Raw genomic sequence first — 19,165 nt, 5'->3', positions numbered from 1 at the left:
GTTTTCCTTGGCAAATACTCTTTTTTTCCCTTGAAATATCCTTTATTTTTAGTCAAAGTTTACAGTTTCATCCACAACAAACAAAACAAAAGTGCATATTAAAATGAAAACTTGGATTAAGAAAATAATTAATAGTCAAACTTTGATCGAATAATTAATCAGCATGTTATTTTCACAACTAGAAAAGACTTAACTTTCTCCAATGATCAGGTAGAGCTTTTTGGAAAACTCTTGAGGTCTCAGGTTGGCCATTTTCCTCACGAGTCAGCTGACGCCAGAGGAGTGGATCCAAGGATGTCCAAGCTGACGCCATATCCCTACAAATAGGTAGCTAGTCAGATTGTATATGATGCGTAGATATATGATAGCAGAGGGGATATCTCAGAAAAAACATGTGATATCATAGTGTAGATGAATTAGAGCAGGCAATTACAGTACTATATTTGAGCTCCAATGTCACTTAACGCAAGAATCTCTTTCTACCTTCAGTGTTTATTGAAAGGATGGCCTTTCGTTGCCCAGAAAAGGGAGCTGCATCAGTTATTGCATCACCATACAACTGAGCTAGAACATCCTCAGTTTCTCTATCATCTCTAGTTTTTCAGAACTTGTCCGTGAGATGGAAACGCTTTGTTTTATCGAATGCCAGATTCACTAATGAAATGAGATAAATGCATATGGGAAAATCATTTAATTTTTGAAAGATGCAGCTTATCGCATTGGAATAGTTTAATCATTAATGTTTTATTTAAAATCTCCGGTTATTTGTTTTTTTTTTTTGGGAAAACAAAAGGTCACTGCTGTAAAAATCTTGCTGACTGATGCGGCTAGTCATGAAAATATTGTTGAATGCCCAATTGGTGATTTACTGAAAATACAAAAACCACGTTTGTTTTTTTTTTTAATGAATTTTTAAAAACATTTATTTTTTTATCTTTAATTAATTATTTTAGTAATTTAAATCTTTTTATGTGATAATATCAAAAATTAATTTTAAAAATTAAAAATATATATATATTTTTAAATAAAAATAACTTTGAAAAATAAATAAAATTATTTTTAAATAAAAATAAATTTGAAAAACAAATAAAAAATAAAGAAGAAATTTTTTCTCGTGTCCTTAACATTTTCAGTACTTTTATTTTTTACACTCGTTTTCATTTTTTTTACATTTTATCAAATTGAATTCTGAGCCTTTTTCAATTTTATTTTTTTTCGACGTGAGTAGAATGATTTTAATCAATTTAAGCATCAATAGAGATAAATCTCTGCGTTGCGATATTGAGCAAAATTTTATAAATTTCTCCCTGTTCTAATCTTAATATTTAAAATTAAAAAAATTAATATGCTTATTAATATACTTATTGAGCAAAATTGAAGTATTTAACTAACATTTTACCCTTCACTCAAATAACGAAAAACTAAAACATCCATGTGAATATCACATCGGACGATCGACCTAATCGGACAGAAGATCTCTTATTCAAATAGGGACTCATTTGATAGATTGTAAAGTTAAAGATTTCATATGACAAAGTGTACAAACTATAGGGACCGTGTGAAATACTAAAAGCAGATTGATTGCCTTCTTTCTGGATCAAAATTCCCTCTCCCCCAATCCCAGACAAAATCCCAAAAATCCTCTCTTTTCCTCTCAAACACTCCCGCTCATAAATTCCAATTCCCTCTCCACTCAGATCCACACAGCTTCTTCTGCTATGAACTTTCTCTTTGTTAGAAATTAGTTTTCTTTCTTTCTTAATCTTCCAAAATGTATGGAAAAGCAATTATCTCACTAGCATTCATAATCCTTCTCTTAATCTCTTTCTCCCTCTTCATCGGCACTGTTGATATCAGATCATACTTTTTTGCATCACCAGATGGAGCCCACAACTTACCCTGTACGCCCACCCACACGCAATCCTCTCCTTCTGTTCCTCTCAAAGTGTACATGTATGATCTTCCACGTCGATTCAACATCGGAATGATGCAGTGGAAGAAGGGGGGTGGAGATGACACGCCGGTGAGGACAGCGGAGGAGTTGCCTCGGTGGCCGGTGAATGCGGGGGTGAGGAAGCAACATAGTGTGGAGTATTGGTTAATGGCTTCGCTTTTGGGAAGTGGTGGAGAGGGAGAGGAGAGGGAGGCTGTTAGGGTTTTGGATCCTGAGATTGCGGAAGCGTATTTTGTGCCGTTTTTTAGTTCGTTGAGTTTTAATATTCATGGACGTAACATGACTGATCCTGAAACAGAAAAGGATCGGCAATTGCAGGTGATTTTGGATTCATTTTTTAGCTCAAGTTTTGAGCTTTCTGTGTTTAATTTGGAGAATTTTGATTTTTCTTAAGGACTGAATTTTGATGGGTTTTAAAAAATTTCGGGTTTAGAATTGTTTGCGGTTGAAAAGGTGAGATTTCTAGCTTAATAAACTATGGCATTCTGTTTTTTAGCCTTTTTAGGACAAAGGGTTATTGGCTTAGAATTTTGATTCCATAAAGAAAAAAGAGTTTGTAGAGAGTAATATATTGATTCATGATTGGAGGGTGTTTTTTTTTCCAAGGCGGTTTTTTTTCGATCGGATATGAAATCAGCTCAATGCATTAATATTGCGGTTTGTTTTTGTTTAATAGAGTTGACATTTTTTAGCTTCTTTAGTGACTGGAGTTTAATGAGGGTGATATAGAAATGGAGGGTTTAACTGAATAATTCTGTTGAATCAAGGAGTTTTATGTGTTAGGGGATTGAGTTTTCTTGCTGATGTTGATATAGGGAAGTAGTTATGAACACCTCACTAGTTGTAGATCTTTATAAGCTGGTACTGGACTGATAATCAGATATTCTCCAGTCAATTCACACTAGATTCTAGAAGTAGAGAATCTTTTGGAGTTAAGTTAAGTTCAGTTTCAGAGTATCTAACTTGTTGTATCCTGCCATTACGCAATATCGCTATCTATTTACTGTGTTCCAATATATTTTTGCTTGAGATCTAGTTGCTTAAGGTTTACTGTAAGATTCTTCTGGTTTCAGGTTGATTTGATAGACTTTTTGCAAAAGTCGAAGTACTGGCAGAGGTCTGGAGGCAGAGACCATGTGATTCCAATGACACATCCAAATGCTTTTAGATTTCTCCGACAACTGGTGAATGCATCCATTCTTATTGTTGCAGATTTTGGCCGCTACCCTAAATCCTTGTCAACTCTAAGTAAAGATGTTGTGTCGCCGTATGTACACAATGTCGATTCCTTTAAAGATGATGACCTATCGGACCCATTTGAGTCTCGAAAGACACTTCTTTTCTTCAGGGGGAATACAGTCAGGAAAGATGTATGCGTGCTGCTCTTGGTGATGTCAATCTCATTTAAAACATCTGGTTTGATGTCAAGGTGATTTTTAACGGACCTGTTGTGTTGCAGAAAGGAAAAGTCCGTGCCAAACTTGAAAAGATATTGGCTGGTTATGATGATGTTCGGTATGAACGAAGCTCGCCTACAGCTGAAGCAATACAAGCGGTGAGTAGTGAGTGATGGGGGTTGCCAAAATTGACATTGTCGTTGCATGCTGAGTTTCTTCCAATTTTTTATTAAATGACCTTAACATTAGGATCTGACAAGTACCTTTTCCTATCCCATTAAAATGTGGTGCATTTGACATTACGATATGATGTGCTTTTGCAACTAATTATCATCAAAGGCAATCCACTCTTTAAATTGAATGTCATGCCATGTTTTATTATGTTTGATACTCCCTGTCATTTAATGAACGGAATCTTCCCATGCATACTGGGCATTGAAAATGCAAGATCATTCTTTATGATCTCATGTAGAGAGAGAATGCCATTAGTGTAGGTTTTCCAAAGAGGATAACCCTAAGTCAATTAATGTGTTATCCAAATAAATTTACTTAATTTTTGTGTCTCATCTCTTTTCCTTTCTTTCCTGAATATCAGTCAACTCAAGGGATGCGGTCATCAAAGTTCTGCCTGCATCCTGCAGGAGACACTCCTTCCTCTTGCCGGCTTTTCGATGCTATTGTTAGCCACTGTGTTCCTGTCATTGTGAGCGATCTAATTGAGCTCCCTTATGAAGATGAAATTGACTACAGCCAATTCTCAATTTTCTTCTCTATAAACGAGGCTATTCAGCCAGATTACTTGGTTAATCAGCTCCGGAAATTTCCAAAGGACAGGTGGATTAAAATGTGGAGGCAGCTCAAGAAGATCTCCCATCACTTTGAATTCCAATACCCCCCAATGAAGAAAGATGCAGTCAACATGCTATGGAGGCAGGTTAAGCACAAGCTTCCAGGAGCCCAACTTGCTGTCCATAGAAATCACAGATTGAAAGTCCCAGACTGGTGGCAGCGGAGAAGATGATTCTGTTCTGGAGGTTTCATAATGGACACTGTACATTCATGATTTTTTTTACATAATACACAATGATAACCCATTGAGGGAATAATCTGAGGTAGTTACAATCACCAGCTGTCGTCTACCTTTATACAGAAATTACTATATGTTCACACTTACTCATCAGCGTCAGATCAAAGAAGATTCTCTTTTGAAAATGAGATGTGCAGTGATGCATCATTGCCTGTCTAATATTCTTTTGTTCATTCCCAGCAGTTCAGTAGTGAGTTCTGAGAAATAACTTTCATATGTAGACGTCCAGAATTTAGCAAAGAACTAATTCCACGCTGTTGTATTTGTTTCTCTCGATCTTTGTAGTTTATTTGATGGAAAGTGATTAAACCTTCCATCCATCGAAGAAGTTATCCGGCAAAAAATGGTGTTCTTTGTTCTTTTCAGTTTTCCTTCTTTTTTGTCCGGATTTCTTATTACAGTCAGGGGAGAGAGTTGCTTCGTTTTGTTTGTATGTGTAGCCAAGTTTAAACCGGAACCTTGAACCGTTTTACCAACCGACCCTTGATGTGAAGCACGCTTCTGACGAAGGTACAGGAATATTTAGAATGCCCAGGACAGGGACGGTAGCAGGGCAGATTTTTTATCTTGCGGCGGTTTTTAGTTGCATAAAAAATTTGGAGATCAAGGTTGTGGTCCTGCCTATCATTCAATCTACGTAATTTTTTGAAGTTTTTTTTTTTTTTTTGTCTTATATATTGTAAGGAATTTTCTAAGAAAATAAAAAATAAAAAAAGGAAAGCAAAGAAAACAAAAAAAATATCCGACCTGCCGGATTCGAACCAGCGACCTAAGGATTACAGCTACAACTACAGTCCTCCGCTCTACCAACTGAGCTAAGGTCGGTTTGTGGACTCTACTACCATAAAAACTATATAATCTAATGCTCCGTCCATCCTTCACTTTGTGCATAAATTATGATATGCTAGTCATAATTGCTGCTTTTATTTCCATGCGATTCAAGGGGATTTGATTGGGTACTCTTTGTGGATGGTGTATTTTGCTTTTGTTGGAGTTTTGACTTTTGGTGGATGATGAATGACCGTGCAGCATTAAGAAATCTACCCAATTAGTGACTAATTTATATGTATATCGATTAATTTTATAAATTTTAAAATTAATAATTATATAAATTTTTAGTAATTTTAAAAGAACTAAAAATTATAATTATTAAAAAGTAAATTTAAAATTTATCTAGTTAAATCACTCATCAGAATTCACTACACGAGCATTATTGTAGGGGTGATAGCTTGTAAGAGCAAAAGGGAAATCAAGATAACTTCTCGTCTAAGGAATCCAATTAGACGAAATGACTTAGAATAAATAAACTTCATGGGCTTGCATGTCGTTTAAGATACTAATAAATTGCATGGGTAGTCTACAATTGAAAAGAAAGCACGGCCGTCAAGAGGAAAGATATACTTTAATCTTTCGCGTGTAGACTGCCCAGCATAACCCCCCAGGTTCTGAGATCTATTTTCTCATGCAATGAAATTATTGCTGCAATGGCCATGGCAGCCATGACCCTCCACCAGATAATAGGTTTTAAGTTCAAACCTCGTTGTCCTAAATCTAGACAACAAATTTGTGACCAAAGTGCAGTGGAGGAAAAAAACACCAGTGTGCGACGTAGATATTTGTTTTGGGTTGTTGCTGCTTTGAAATGACAAAGACACCCCTGGATTATCCACCTACCATGAGATTTAACAGTAGGTGAAGGGTATATCAGTCATCATGGTATAAAGACAGCTTAGCTTATCCACTCCAAATTTCCCCATATCAAATCCACGTCAGCTCGAAAGAGAAATCAGAAATTGACAATGAAAATTAAGTATAAGTCTTAAGAGCACGAGTTTTTGGTTGCGCAGGAATCCATTGTTTATCCTTTTATATATTATACTAGACGGGTTATGTAAATTTTTTTATTTTTTTTAATTTGATTCTCAAAAACAATATTTAGATATTTAATACTAATTAAAAATCAATTACTTTTAATTTCTTATGAAATGATGAAGTTGAAACAAAAAGGATCAAAATAGAATAGGTAGCATGACATAGGTTTTGTCAAATGATGCACTCGGTTTTTGAATTTATAAAATCATACAAATTATATAATTTTAGTATCTTAATATTTTTTTTCAATTTAATTTTGGTATAAAAAATTATTTATGTTATTTTTTAGTTTATGGTTGAGAGAGAGAGGGGTTGCTAAATTTCGGTGTTGGAAAGAGAAAAGTACCATTAACACTGATTTAAATCACTAAAATGAACAATATTTTTTTCAAATGGTTCCATTTGATAAAGGGAGTCCAATAAAAACATATTTGAGCTCGGGTTGATTTTTTATTTTGGTTTGATTTTGATTTTTTAGGTGGTTTTTTGAGGTTTTTCAAGACCATAAAAAGATTTATCATAATTCTTATATTGTTTTATAGGTGTCTTGGGTCAAATATAGGATGAAAACAGGTTTTTAGGTTAAAAAAAACTTACCTTGATTTTCAGTTGCTATAATGGCTGAAATCTAGACAAAACAGACGACGTGTAGTCTGATTTTTTTAAAAAAATATGGGGCAGGTTATCCGCCTCAATTGCAAATAAAAAAAAATGGCCCAACAGCATATGACATTTGCTCCTTTTTTTATTTTTTAAAATTAATGTTTTTCATGATTTTTTTCTCTAATTTGTTTTAATTTATATTTAAAATAGTTCTCATTTTCTCTTTCATTTTGATTTGAGAACTACTTTTAAATGATAGTTATTTTTTTAGTTATGCATTTAAATTTAAAGCTGATTTATCTATCTATATATATATATATATTTATCTTTTGTATGAATGAACATTATTTTTTCAAATAATAAAATTTAATTTTTAGATAATATTTCTAATATATGCAGTCTTGCATGATGTTATTTTCTCATTTTATTTTATTTGATCAATATAATTTATGTTTCTATTTCTATTATCGTTTACTTGAATAAAAAAATTATTTTAATAAAAAAGTTTAGCAAATATAACTAGATAAATATTATTTTTTAAGATTAAATATCTTAATTTATACTTGTTTCTTGATTTTTCAAGTTTTATTTTTAGGTATTGTCAATGAATTTTTATTTATTTATTCTTATATATAATTCTATCCATAGATTTTTTTATTTAAACTTAAATATTTTAAATTACATAAATGTATTTAAAAAATCTATATATATATATATATATATATAATCGTAGCGAATCGCTGGCTAATAAAAACCTAGAGGAGGAAGCTCACAAAGCAAGAAAAGAATAAAAGGGTTAGCCAGGGACACGTTTACCTAGCCATTAAAGTTAAAATTTAAGGTCAGATTAAAGATAATTTACTTTATTAGATTTAAGGATTTAGTCAAAGTTGATCGAGATTAATCATTTGTTAGGAAAATGGATTTTCTCTTTTAATAGAAAGATTATTATATTATCATTACCGTACCAAAAGTCAATAATTATCAAAACCGACGTTCTCCTAATTTCCTCCCCCCTCCCCTCCCTCCTCCTCCTCCTCCTCCTCCTCCCTCTAAAAGAAACACTTTAGATTCAGCTTTAAAATACCCAATGCGTTGATAAATAATCTGCAACAAGGTATTGCCCAGCCTTTTCTCTCTTTCCCGGTGTAATTCTTTTTGGGGATTTTCATTTATTTCTGCTCAAGATTACCTTTTATACTATATTAAAAAAAAAAAGACTGGCTAAATGCATGCTATCTTAAATTTAGAAAATGTTTCCGAGTTCCGAAAATGATTTTGAGCTCGTGGGATTTGCTTTTGCAACTTCTGTGTCTGTGTTCTTGTAATCTGTTTGGTTTGTTTCACATTTTGAGCATGTTTTGTTATGCATATACCAACAAGAAAACAGGAAGAGCAGTGTAAAAGTAGATAAACTGTAGCTGATATGATGAGCAAAAGAAGGTCGGCTTTAGAATGTGAAATTTAGTTGATTTAACGACCCAGTTCTTGAAATCTGTTCTTGTGTGAAAAAAAAATTTATTGGACTTGTAGAATGAGGAATTGCATAGTAGCATGGTGGGATTTTTTTTTTCCAGAGAATTTGGATCACAACCTGGTGAATTGTGCAAGAGGAAGTGTGGTCTTTTTTTGGATTTTCTTGGTGACTTGGTGGGGATGTGAAGAAGTAAATGCATGTCTTTGATGGTTCTGTTCTGCGGGTTTGTTTTTGGAAAAGTTCATACTTTGCAACAGATCTGAGTTTGTGTTGACTTTATTGATTGTAGAGAATAAAATTTTGTCGTAAATTTAGATGAAAAAAACATTTTTTTTGTTGATCACTGCACTATTGCTCTAATGATGTCTGACAAAAAAATGATTACTGGGAGACTTTTATTTTTTCTTGTTTTATAGCTCATATGCCTTTGGTTTATTTATTACTTTACATGTTATGTGTCTGAAAGGAAGCTTGTGTTAGAAAGAAAGATTAAGGATGGACATTAATACTGATAGGACCAAGGCATCTGCTTTTCTAGGGTGGAACTTCTGTTGTCATTAACATAAATGGACTCTGAAAGTTTTGGTGATTAATTTACCGAAGATTTTACATAGATTTTCAGAAGCAAGGTAAATATGATTAATGTTGAAGTTGGCTATGGTTTTATATTTGGTCCATCGAGAAGAATGTGGTTCTTTTTTTCATAGTGTGTCACTATTGCATTCAAGTGACATTCTGACTCATATTTCCTTATTCTTACCTTTCCTTTTGATTTGCGAATCACACAGAAGAGCTATTTTATGCCAAGAAGTTGTTGTAGAAGCCTTGCTTCATTCCAAATAGCTATATCTTTTGATAAATCCCTGAAGGAACTTGTTAAAAAGGACTACCAGTCAGCAGTTAATGTGTTACTGCCAAAGGGAATGAGTATTCAGTTTAGAGCAAATGGAGGTAAATTCTGCAAGCTCCCACTCCAATGAGAAGCGATCATCAGAGCATTCCACATCCACCAATGGAGAACATATGAACACAGAAAAAGAGAAGAGTACATCTGTATTTGTTAATCATGGTGAGTCTGTTGCCTTGGTCACGAATGCCAGCAATTTCTCTAAATCTGTCCTTCCTTTTGGGATTTCTTTAAAGCGACTCACTTGTTGATTGTGCATTACAGCGATTTTTCTAGTCTTCCATCTGCTGGTTTTTAGGGTCTTAATTTTTTAATTAGACGTGTTCTTAGAGATTTCTTTTGCTATATAAAAGATACACCTAATGCCAATTGAAGTTTCATGCTTTATAAGGAGAAGAGGACAAAAGAAGTGTATTATTCTACCATTGACATCACTGGAATAATCTGAATAAACGTCATTGATAATGTTCTGTACAAAATAATGCCTGGAAACTTTTGACTTTTTTTAAGTGTTGCTTCACATGGGTTTCTAAGTCATCCATTGAAGTCGGAGTTTCAAATAGTAAATACTTCTTTGGTTTTGCTTTTGTGATTGTTATGCATCTTTCTTTCCTTGTGCAAATCCCAGTAGCGAGCCTTTGTCTATTCATATTCATTCTTTTCTGTTTCTTTCAATGTGTAATTTTCTTTTCCATGAGTATAACGTGTCCAAATGCATGTTTAGCTGCAATTGCATGGCACGAGAGCAGAAGAAAGTGGACAGGAAATCAATCTCGTCAGCCACAAAGAACGACCAAGGAACCAATTATAAGGTAATTGTCTGTAAAGCTTCTTGAGTGTTATGAGCTCTATTTCTGCGGTCAATGATTTGTACCATCTATAAGCCTGGAACCTCCCTACTCTGAATAATTTGTATTTCGTGTTTTCAGGGTGCATATAGTAAATCTTGCCTCAGCAATTAATGAGGAAAAAATAAGAACGTTATTGCACTTCCTGATGGCAGACACTGAAAGTTTTGGAGAGTGAAATGAATTGTTGAACTGCATTTCACTGCCTGCTGCATTCAGCCAAGAATAAATGCATGTCAACATGTAAATTGTAATTAAGTAGGGACCAGGGGCTATTCTTGTCCTTCCAAAACCTATGCGTAAAGAAATGAGAAATACACCATTGACACCTCCAAGAGAATATTCGTGCTTCCTAAGTAGGACTGATAGAAATACACCATTGACAGAATTTTAGGACTGACAGAATTTTTTTTGAAGTGGCTTCATAAGTAGGACTGACAGAAATACACCATTGACACCTCCAAGAGAATGTTCGTGCTTCCTATTTAGTTTGTGTATTACGTGGTTCATGATATCATATCATATCATTGTTTCTGTCATTATTTTTGCCCATACATGCTGTGGTAACGTCTTCCTAGTTTGTTCATGTATGATGATGGTTCATGACAATTGACATGATTATATTGGTTATTAATCTTTAGTTGTAATTACTCGTATTAGTGGTCTCGAGTCTTGACCTTGTTATGGTCCCACCTAAGAGGGAGCCAAGACGAGAGTTTAAGAAAATACAATCTTTTGAGCATTTTTGCATGACATGGTGCTTTTAAATTCAAGCATGCATCCTTGGAGCCAATCGTTTTGAGAACTTTTCTTTGCAGCTGGTCAACAACCTATGAAGATTTGCTTTCTACTCAGGAGCCCTTCTCTGAGCCAATTCCTTTATCTGTAAGCTCTCTTCTGACAACCATTCTCACATTAAGTGAATTTTATGGTTTATTGGTTTTGAATCTTCTTTAGTGGTAGTGTGCATGAGCATGCGCTTGAAAGGTCATGGTTAAAGATTTTGGACTGGTGACTCTTCTGATCTTTCAGAACGTTCCACTTCTAGTTTTCTTCTTAATTTCCTGTGCAGTTGTTGATCTCGGTTCAACTGATTGTTGAATTTTGCAGGAGATGGTAGATTTTTTAGTTGATATTTGGCATGATGAAGGCCTCTTTGATTAAATAATCAATGACAATGTTTTAATTCTAGCGCAATGGAGACTAATAGAAGGTAAAGCATGCAGGAATTTCTGACAGCCTGAAAATGCAGCCTGATTTCTTGTAATTGATTCTTCCATGTAGAATATGATATGGAAAGGCTTCAATGTACCTGAAATTAATTCCTATTGGACTAGTTAGGGTTTTTTTTCCAGCTTATCCTCACGGGGATTACAGATCCCAGATGTAATTTTACTTTCATTTGTAACAAACAACTTGTGTATTTATTCACTGTGAAAACTATACTTCTTGGTAGCATTAGCATCAGATACAGAATGATGCGCATCTTTGGAAGTCTGGCATTTCTATCCAATTTTCTAATGATGCTATGGAAAATTGTTTCCAATGTGTTTGTTTGAAAGTGTATGTGTTTGTTTGAAAGTGTAGTTGTGGTTATTTTTTAAAGTGTTTTTTATTCATAAATATATTGAAATAATATTTGTTTATTTTTAAAATTTTATTTTTGATATTAGTACATTAAAATGATTTAAAAATATTAAAAAAAATATTAATTTAAAGTAAAGAAAAAAATAAAATAAAAATAAAACTTTTTAAAAAATGCTTTTAGAATACAAAAACAAATAGAATTTTAATATAATAATTGTGGTTTTGTTTGTTATATTTAATATAATATATAGTGTTTATTTCGTTACTGGCTGGGATAGAAAAAAAATCAAGATAGAAAAATACACGGAGTAACCAAATAAGTTTTGTTTTGTTTTGATTTGTATTTTTATCTTTTTAACTAAATAAGTTTCTTTTTCTATTATTTTTATTTTTATTAATTCAAAATAATAACTAATGTTATCTATAAAATTAATTGATAAAAGTATATAATATTATCAATTGATTTAAAAAAATATTTCAAATTTTGCTGGTTTTTTAATTCATTAAGTAGAAACAAAATTTATATTTGATTCTCCAAAAAATTCAAATTTTCTACAGTAAGACGAATAGGTACCAACCTATTCTATTATTTACCTCATGTTTGAATCCAGAGAATGAGAAAGTTTGGAGAAAGAAATCTTTGTGAATATACTAATATATAAAGAAAACGATTTGTCTAAACTGAATTAATAAAATATTTAATTTTTATTTATTGAAGGCTCTGAAAAATAAAAATAAAAATATATAGAAAAGAAATTTGCCCATTCACTTCCTTGTTAAGAAAGGAAGAAAATCTATCTTTAAGGTCTCGTTTATTTGCTGGAAAGTAGTTTTTTTTTGGAAAGTTAATACCAGGAAAGTGAATTTCAGGAAAGTAAATTATTTTTCGATATTTGATAGTGTAATGAAAAATAAGTTGAAAAATAATTTTCAGTGTTTGATTATGTCATGGAAAATGAGCCGGAAAATAACTTATTAATGTTTTATTTTTCTCAAGTTTATTAAAATAACGAGGAACAAATCTTACAAATTAAAAAGTTGAATGAGAATAAAATTGAAAAAAAAATAATTTCATAAATTATCTCAAATAAAATAAATAATAATCAAAATAATAGAGATCAAGTCTAAAAAATAAAAAAAAGATAAAAGATGAAGAAATTAAAATAATAATAATTAATATTTTATAAATCATTTCAAATAAAATAAGTAACAATCAAAAGAATGAGAAGTAAATTTGATGTATAAAAAATTTCAATAAAAAAATGATAAGGAAAAAGCAAATAGCAATTATAAAAATAAAGAATAAAGTTAATATAAAAATTAAATTTTAATAGATGAAATTGAAAAATAAATATTCAAAACAAAATATATATATCAATCAAAAGTTTGAAGATCAAATTTGATATAATCAGCAAATAATATGACATTTCTAAATTTTTCACAACTTGTGGAAAATGTTTTCCACTTAAATTTTTTAAGAAAACACATGTTTAAAAATCAAGCTAAATTTTTCTTTAATTGTAAAGTGTTTTCTGTTAACTAATTTTTTTAATGATAAACAAACACACAAAAAAAAAAATTCAGGAACCAAACGCAGCATAAGAAGAAAGAGAGAAGGAAGCTCTCTTCCAAAAAAGGCAACGCGGTTTATGGTACGACGTGTCGTTTTCCAGCTCTCTAACGAGACCATGATTAATGTTAAAACACCTGACACGCTGACTGAACCGGAAACAAAAGGAAACGGAAAAGAAAAACATTCCCGGAGAACAAACACCAAAAAGAAAATTCAGTTTCGATCCTAAGCTATTATTCATAGACGGAGACTGATTGCTCTCCTGTTAAAGTTGAGAGCTTGAGAGAGAGGGATGGATAAATTCAAGAGCATGTTAAAACCGAAACCAAACCCACAACAGCAATTGAGGGATTGGCAGAGAAAGCTACGTCAAGAGTGCCGTAACATTGAGCGGCAAATCAGAGGCAAGTTTCCAACTTTTTACTTTTTTTTTCTATTATAGGTTTTTTACAATTCTGAGTTTGGATTGATGGATTGGTTTGTTTAGTGTGTTTGTAGTGAATCTGGGCTGAAAAAAAAACGTGGGTTTATTGTGTTTTTAGATTTTAAAGGAGAAAGATTTCATCTTGGTTGATGGGAATTGTGGGTTTTGGGTTTTCTGAATCCTGAAGCTTGGATTGCTGGGTTTGTTACATTTTGTATGGTGATGGCGACTTTGGGCTAAAAGACTTGGGGTTTTGTTATGGTTTTAGATGTGCAGAGAGAGGAGAAAAGTGTACATAAGGCAATTAAGGAGGCTGCCAAGAGAAATGACATGGGCTCGGCTAAGGTAAATTATCAAACTTCAGAGTTGATTTTACTCAATTTTTTATGAAATTGGTGCTGAATAAGATAAAATGAAAGATCTGTAATCTCGTGATTGTGAACTTGGAAAATCATTGAGGATTTTTAGAAGATTCATGCATGATGGACTTAGACAGCTTGATTTTGTTGATCAGCATTTGTTCTAGAATCCCAGCTTCTCTGTGAGCTACCGAAACTAAAACTGCTAGTTGCTTTATGTGCTTGATCATGTGCATGGTTAATGATCCTGCTTTAGGGGATTTTAGACGTCTCTTTTGGTAGTTATGCTTCAAATTCTTCTATGTATCATAATAACTGAACTGGCAAAACTTTTTTAACTTTGAAGTGGAGCTTAGAGCTAGAAAGCCATGTGGATAATGTTGAAATCAAATCAAGTTTAGGTTGAAAGTTGAAACTAGTGATGTACTCAGACTTATCCTGCAAGTATGTTGAACTGAAAAAAAATAAACCTCAGTAGTAGATTATGTGCCTGCCTTTGGGTGAATCCTGGTTGAGCCATGAAAGATGCCAATTTCATGTCTTTTGTATGGCTTGCTGTATCATATTTTACATGCTCGTAAGTCTCCCTTTCCATCTATTATGTTTCAGGCACTTGCAAAGGAGATTGTGATGTCGAGAAAAGCCGTGAACCGTCTTTATGAAAATAAGGCCCAACTGAATTCAATATCAATGCACCTTGGAGAAAGTGTTGGTAGGATTTTTTACTTGGCATGCATTTAAATTACTTAGTTTTAAGATTTTTTTTCACCTGAAAGTCCTTTTATGAGAATGCTCTTTCCAAAGATATGGGAAAAGGTATGAAATAAGTTTCAAACTTCAACATTTTTATGGGAAGGAAAAATAGGTAAACCCTTGTTTTATTGTTGGACTTTTGCCAAATTTCCTTGGAAGCTTATTTTGTATTACAGATGTGATGTGGCGAGAGAGTCTTTAGTCATATGTCCATATTGGTCAGTTTTTGTCACACTACTTCTGTGATCATGCTGCTATATTCTTGGTTGCTTGCATTTTACTTTCAAATTAATGGCTTGAACTATCTGAAATAATTTTTGTCAAAAAAAAAATACTTTAATATTGTTCCGTTTCATTGAGACTCTTTCTTGAGGATTCACATGTTGGGTTTGATTCTCAGCAATTGCCCGTACTGTGGGTCATTTATCTAAAAGTGCTGAAGTCATGAAACTTGTCAATAACCTTATGAAAGCTCCAGAAATGGCTGCCACAATGCAAGAATTCAGCAGGGAAATGACAAAGGTTAGTTTCATCATTTCTTGAATTGTTTCAATGAAAAACCAACCAGTTTCACATTCTGTTTAACAGCTCATCAAAAATTCTACTGACATGCTGAGCCCATGATGGAATCTAATTAATGTTTGCAATTTTTTTTCTGAATTTTTTTTCATCATTGTTGTAGTAAAAAAAAATCCCCTGTGATCTCCAGCAGAAATTATGACTAAGAAACTTTGCTCCTAGGAAAATACAATTATTTTTCTTATGTAAACTGTAATTGCAAATTAATTTAACTGAGCTCAAAGTTTATAATGTGGGAATGGAGAATGTATTTCTAAGGATCCATTCATCTACTTATCAAATAGGCTTGATGTTTGTTAGAGTGAGAGCGTGGATGCAGTAGGTTCATAATGTCCACTAACAATGACATGTTTCAGGCTTTGAGCATCGTTTTATGTTTTACTTCTTCACCTATATTTTACATTCTTGGCTTTTGGTTTGCACTTTGTAGGCTGGGGTTATTGAAGAAATGGTAACTGATGCTGTTGATTCAGCACTGGATTCTGAAGACATCGAAGAGGAAATTGAAGAAGAAGTTGATAAGGTCCTAACAGAAATAGCTGGTGAGACAGCTGCTCAGCTTCCTGAAGCTGTCAGAAAGGAAAGAGTAAGGGTACCTGCCCAAGAAGCAAGCACCTCACATGAAGTACGATTAACTTCGATCTAATTTTTTGCATACTTGGTTTGAGGAAGGTTGGACCTAACCTCATTGCAATGTTCACAGGAAGAAGCTATTGCAGAGGGTGTAGATGACGAGGAAGAACTAGAAGAGCTAAGGGCTCGGCTAGCCAAAGTCAGATCTTAGTTCGATGCATGCTTATTCACTGCATTTCCCTCGGTGTTTATTGAAGAAAAATGAATGAGATTAGAGGCCATTGACCTAGTTACCATAATTTTTGCAGAAAATGTATTTCTGCACTTGTCATATCAGTTTGTATAACAGTACTACCACTTTGATTTTACCTCTACCTAAAACCCCTGGTATTCCCCAGACACCATTTATGTGTCGTGTAATGTATCGATGCTTCCCCTGTAGTTCACACCCTGGAACACGCTACTGCATAACATCATCTAATGATGCAAAAATACTTGGGAGAACTAGCACTCCCTGATGTCTCATTTTTCTAGTAGTCCGGCGTCGCATGAGTCCATACAAATTGGCGAGTCCAATTATTAACAAATACTCTAAAATGTGTAGGTTTTTTACTGTAGCATTTTTTTTTTTTGCTTTTGTTTTTTTTCTTTTTTTTAACATGTTTTTTTTCTCTTTTGTTAACCCAAAATTGACTTCTTTTTCCTTTTTTTTCCTTTTCTTTTATTTTTTTAAATTATCTTTGTTATTTTTTTAAAATATTGAGCTGGTTGAAAATTTAACTATATAGTTTTTTTCTGGATTGTTATTATATTCTCATATTTTTTTATAATTTATTTATTTATTTATTTTTCAAAATGATCTTTGTAGATTTTATTTTTTTTATATTAAGTTGATTGAAAATTTAGTTTTGTAGTTTTTTTTAAAAAAAATAATATGAATTGCTATAGTGTTTTTCTTATATAGTTTTTGTTTTGCTGTAATATTTCCCCACATATTTTTTTTTAAATTATCTTTATCGAATTTATTTTTTCAATATTGAGCTGACTGATAATCTAACTTTAGTTTTCCCCACATGTTTTTTTTTTTGTTTTTTTTTTAAATTGTCATTTTTTACATTTTTTTTTTGTTTTGCTTTTTTCAGAATTATTTTTGTTGATTTTATTTTTTTTAACTATTGAGCTGGTTGAAATTTTAGTTTTTTAGTTTCTTTTTAAAAAACACTATAGCTTTCTCCACGTGTTTTTTTTTTTTTTTCGCTTTTGTTTCCTTTTTTTTACATGTATTATTTTCATTTTTTACCCAAAATTGACTTTTTTTAAATAAAAAATAGTCTTTGTCGATTTTTTTTATATATTGAGCTGGTTGAGAACTTAGCTTTGTAGCTTTTTTCAAAAAAAAAAAAAAACTATGGATTGCTACAATGTTTTCCTTACATGGTTTTTGTTTGACTGCAGTATTTCCCCCACATGTTTTTTTTAATTATCTTTGTCGAATTTATTTTTTTAATATTGAGTTGGTTGAGAATTTAGCTTTAGCTTTAGCTTTCCCTATGTATATTTTTTCATTTTTTTAATTTTTTTCCAAAATTGTCTTTCTTCTTTATATTTTTTTCATAATTATTTTTGTTGATTTTATTTTTTTACTATTGAGCTGATTGAGAATTTAGTTTTTTAATTTTTTTCTTTAAAACACTATATTGCTACAGTGTTTCTCTACATGGTTTTTTATTAAATAATTTTTTTCCCAAAATTATCTTTGTCGATTTTTTTTTTCATATTAAGCTGATTGAGAATTTAGCTTTGTAGTTATTTAAAACATTGTAGATTGCTACAGTGTTTCCCCACATGATTTTTGCCTTGCTACAATGTTTTCCCACATGTTTTTTTAATTGATGTTTTTTTTTTCAAATATGTTTTTGTCAAATTTATTTTTTTCATACTGAGCCGATTGACAATTTAGTTTTTTTTTCTTAAAACATCGTTGATTGCTACAGTGTTTTTTCATATGATTTTTTTTATGTTTTTTTAAATTGTCTTTGTTGTTTTTATTGCTTTTAATATTAAACTTGTTAAAAATTACAACTATAGATTTTCTCATGAAACACTATAGATTGTTATGGTATTTCCCTACATGGTTTTTTTCCTTTCGTTTTTTTTATATTTTTCAAAATTATCCTTGTTGATTTTTTTTAATATTGAGCTGGTTGAGAATTATAATTGTATATTTCCTCACAAAACACTATAGATTGCTACAATGTTTTCTTAAATGATTTTAATATTGAGCTGGTTGAAAATTTAGCTTTAACTTACCCCACATGTTTTTTTTCTATTTTTTTATTATTTGCTTTTTGCTTTTTTTTCTTCCAAAATTATCATCTTTTTTTTTCATTTTTTTTCATAATTGTTTTTGTTGATTTTATTTTTTTAATATTGAGCTGATTAAGAATATAATTTTGTAGTTTTTTCCTTTAAAATATTATGAATAATAATAATTTTTTTTATAAATATATGATAATACACAAGCATGTCATAAGCTCACGGCATCACATGAACACGTCACCTCATAATCACTCTATGGTGTGTAGTTTAGTCACTTGCCCTCTAATGGCTTCTTTCACAAGTCACCATGCGACGGCAAATAAGTGGAAAAATTTCAAGTATGCTGCTCTAATTTCCCAAGACCATAGCTGGACTCTATCGTCTCTATCTGCGTACATTCATGTATCGTACAAGTAATACCTGGGCAATGGCCATTATCCTTATTTACTGTTCTTTTGTTTCTGATTTAATTATTAAAAAGAAATTGAAAAAAAAAAGGCAAGTCAGGAAATTTCATGGTGATTAAGTTATAACAAGGAGAGAGAAAAACATTAAAAAGGAGAAGCATGAGAGAGGGAATTACAAAAATAATTTTTGAGTACTACAAATATTTTTCTGTTTTTTATGGGATTAAATATAATCTTTTTATGTTTATTTAGTAATACTTTAAAAGGCATGGAAAAAATATCATTTTCCGTATCATTCTTCACCAAGAAACAAATTGCTATGAATTATCACAGTGATTTGTTTTTTTAATTTTTTTTTATTGCATCATTATAGCTTCATATTAACGACTAATTAAAGTATATTTGTTAAGGAATGGTAAGATTCAAAAACAATGAACTAAAAAAAA

General features: G+C 31.8%; 3 protein-coding genes and 1 non-coding gene across 7 annotated transcripts; 3 read left to right on the top strand and 1 right to left on the bottom strand.

Annotated features, from left to right (window-relative positions):
* The first annotated feature begins 1,594 nt into the window (after positions 1-1,594).
* Positions 1,595-4,708, top strand: LOC133704232 (probable arabinosyltransferase ARAD1). Its single transcript, XM_062129009.1, has 4 exons — positions 1,595-2,272; positions 3,028-3,324; positions 3,414-3,509; positions 3,947-4,708. Exons 1-4 carry the CDS (start codon positions 1,772-1,774, stop codon positions 4,370-4,372), a joined length of 1,320 nt encoding a protein of 439 aa, XP_061984993.1. The 5' UTR covers positions 1,595-1,771; the 3' UTR covers positions 4,373-4,708.
* Positions 4,709-5,179: 471 nt separating this feature from the next.
* Positions 5,180-5,263, bottom strand: TRNAY-GUA (transfer RNA tyrosine (anticodon GUA)). The gene is given in 2 exon segments: positions 5,180-5,215; positions 5,227-5,263. It is a non-coding gene; the product is annotated as a tRNA-Tyr (tRNA).
* Positions 5,264-7,872: 2,609 nt separating this feature from the next.
* On the top strand, positions 7,873-11,639 carry LOC133705564 (uncharacterized). Of its 3 annotated transcripts, XM_062130843.1 has the most exons (6): positions 7,873-8,030; positions 8,929-9,019; positions 9,179-9,459; positions 10,022-10,109; positions 10,964-11,030; positions 11,256-11,639. In XM_062130843.1, the coding sequence occupies exons 3-6, from the start codon at positions 9,336-9,338 to the stop codon at positions 11,307-11,309; spliced, it is 333 nt and encodes a 110-aa protein (XP_061986827.1). In that variant the 5' UTR covers positions 7,873-8,030; positions 8,929-9,019; positions 9,179-9,335; the 3' UTR covers positions 11,310-11,639. The 3 variants fall into 3 exon arrangements, with proteins under 3 accessions (XP_061986827.1, XP_061986825.1, XP_061986828.1); XM_062130841.1 differs by lacking the exon at positions 8,929-9,019; XM_062130844.1 differs by lacking the exon at positions 7,873-8,030 and having other exon boundaries at positions 8,916-9,019.
* Positions 11,640-13,364: 1,725 nt separating this feature from the next.
* On the top strand, positions 13,365-16,518 carry LOC133705563 (vacuolar protein sorting-associated protein 24 homolog 1). 2 transcript variants are annotated; one of them, XM_062130839.1, is made up of 6 exons: positions 13,365-13,709; positions 13,998-14,074; positions 14,698-14,800; positions 15,242-15,363; positions 15,851-16,045; positions 16,124-16,518. In XM_062130839.1, exons 1-6 carry the CDS (start codon positions 13,598-13,600, stop codon positions 16,202-16,204), a joined length of 690 nt encoding a protein of 229 aa, XP_061986823.1. In that variant the 5' UTR covers positions 13,365-13,597; the 3' UTR covers positions 16,205-16,518. The 2 variants fall into 2 exon arrangements, with proteins under 2 accessions (XP_061986823.1, XP_061986824.1); XM_062130840.1 differs by having other exon boundaries at positions 13,366-13,709; positions 14,006-14,074.
* The last annotated feature ends 2,647 nt before the right edge of the window (positions 16,519-19,165 follow it).

Source organism: Populus nigra, chromosome 10, assembly GCF_951802175.1.
Source record: "Populus nigra chromosome 10, ddPopNigr1.1, whole genome shotgun sequence".
In the NCBI taxonomy this organism is placed as follows: domain Eukaryota; kingdom Viridiplantae; phylum Streptophyta; class Magnoliopsida; order Malpighiales; family Salicaceae; genus Populus; species Populus nigra.
Note: the sequence above shows the minus strand (reverse complement) of the source record. Positions and strands in the feature narration are given on the sequence as shown.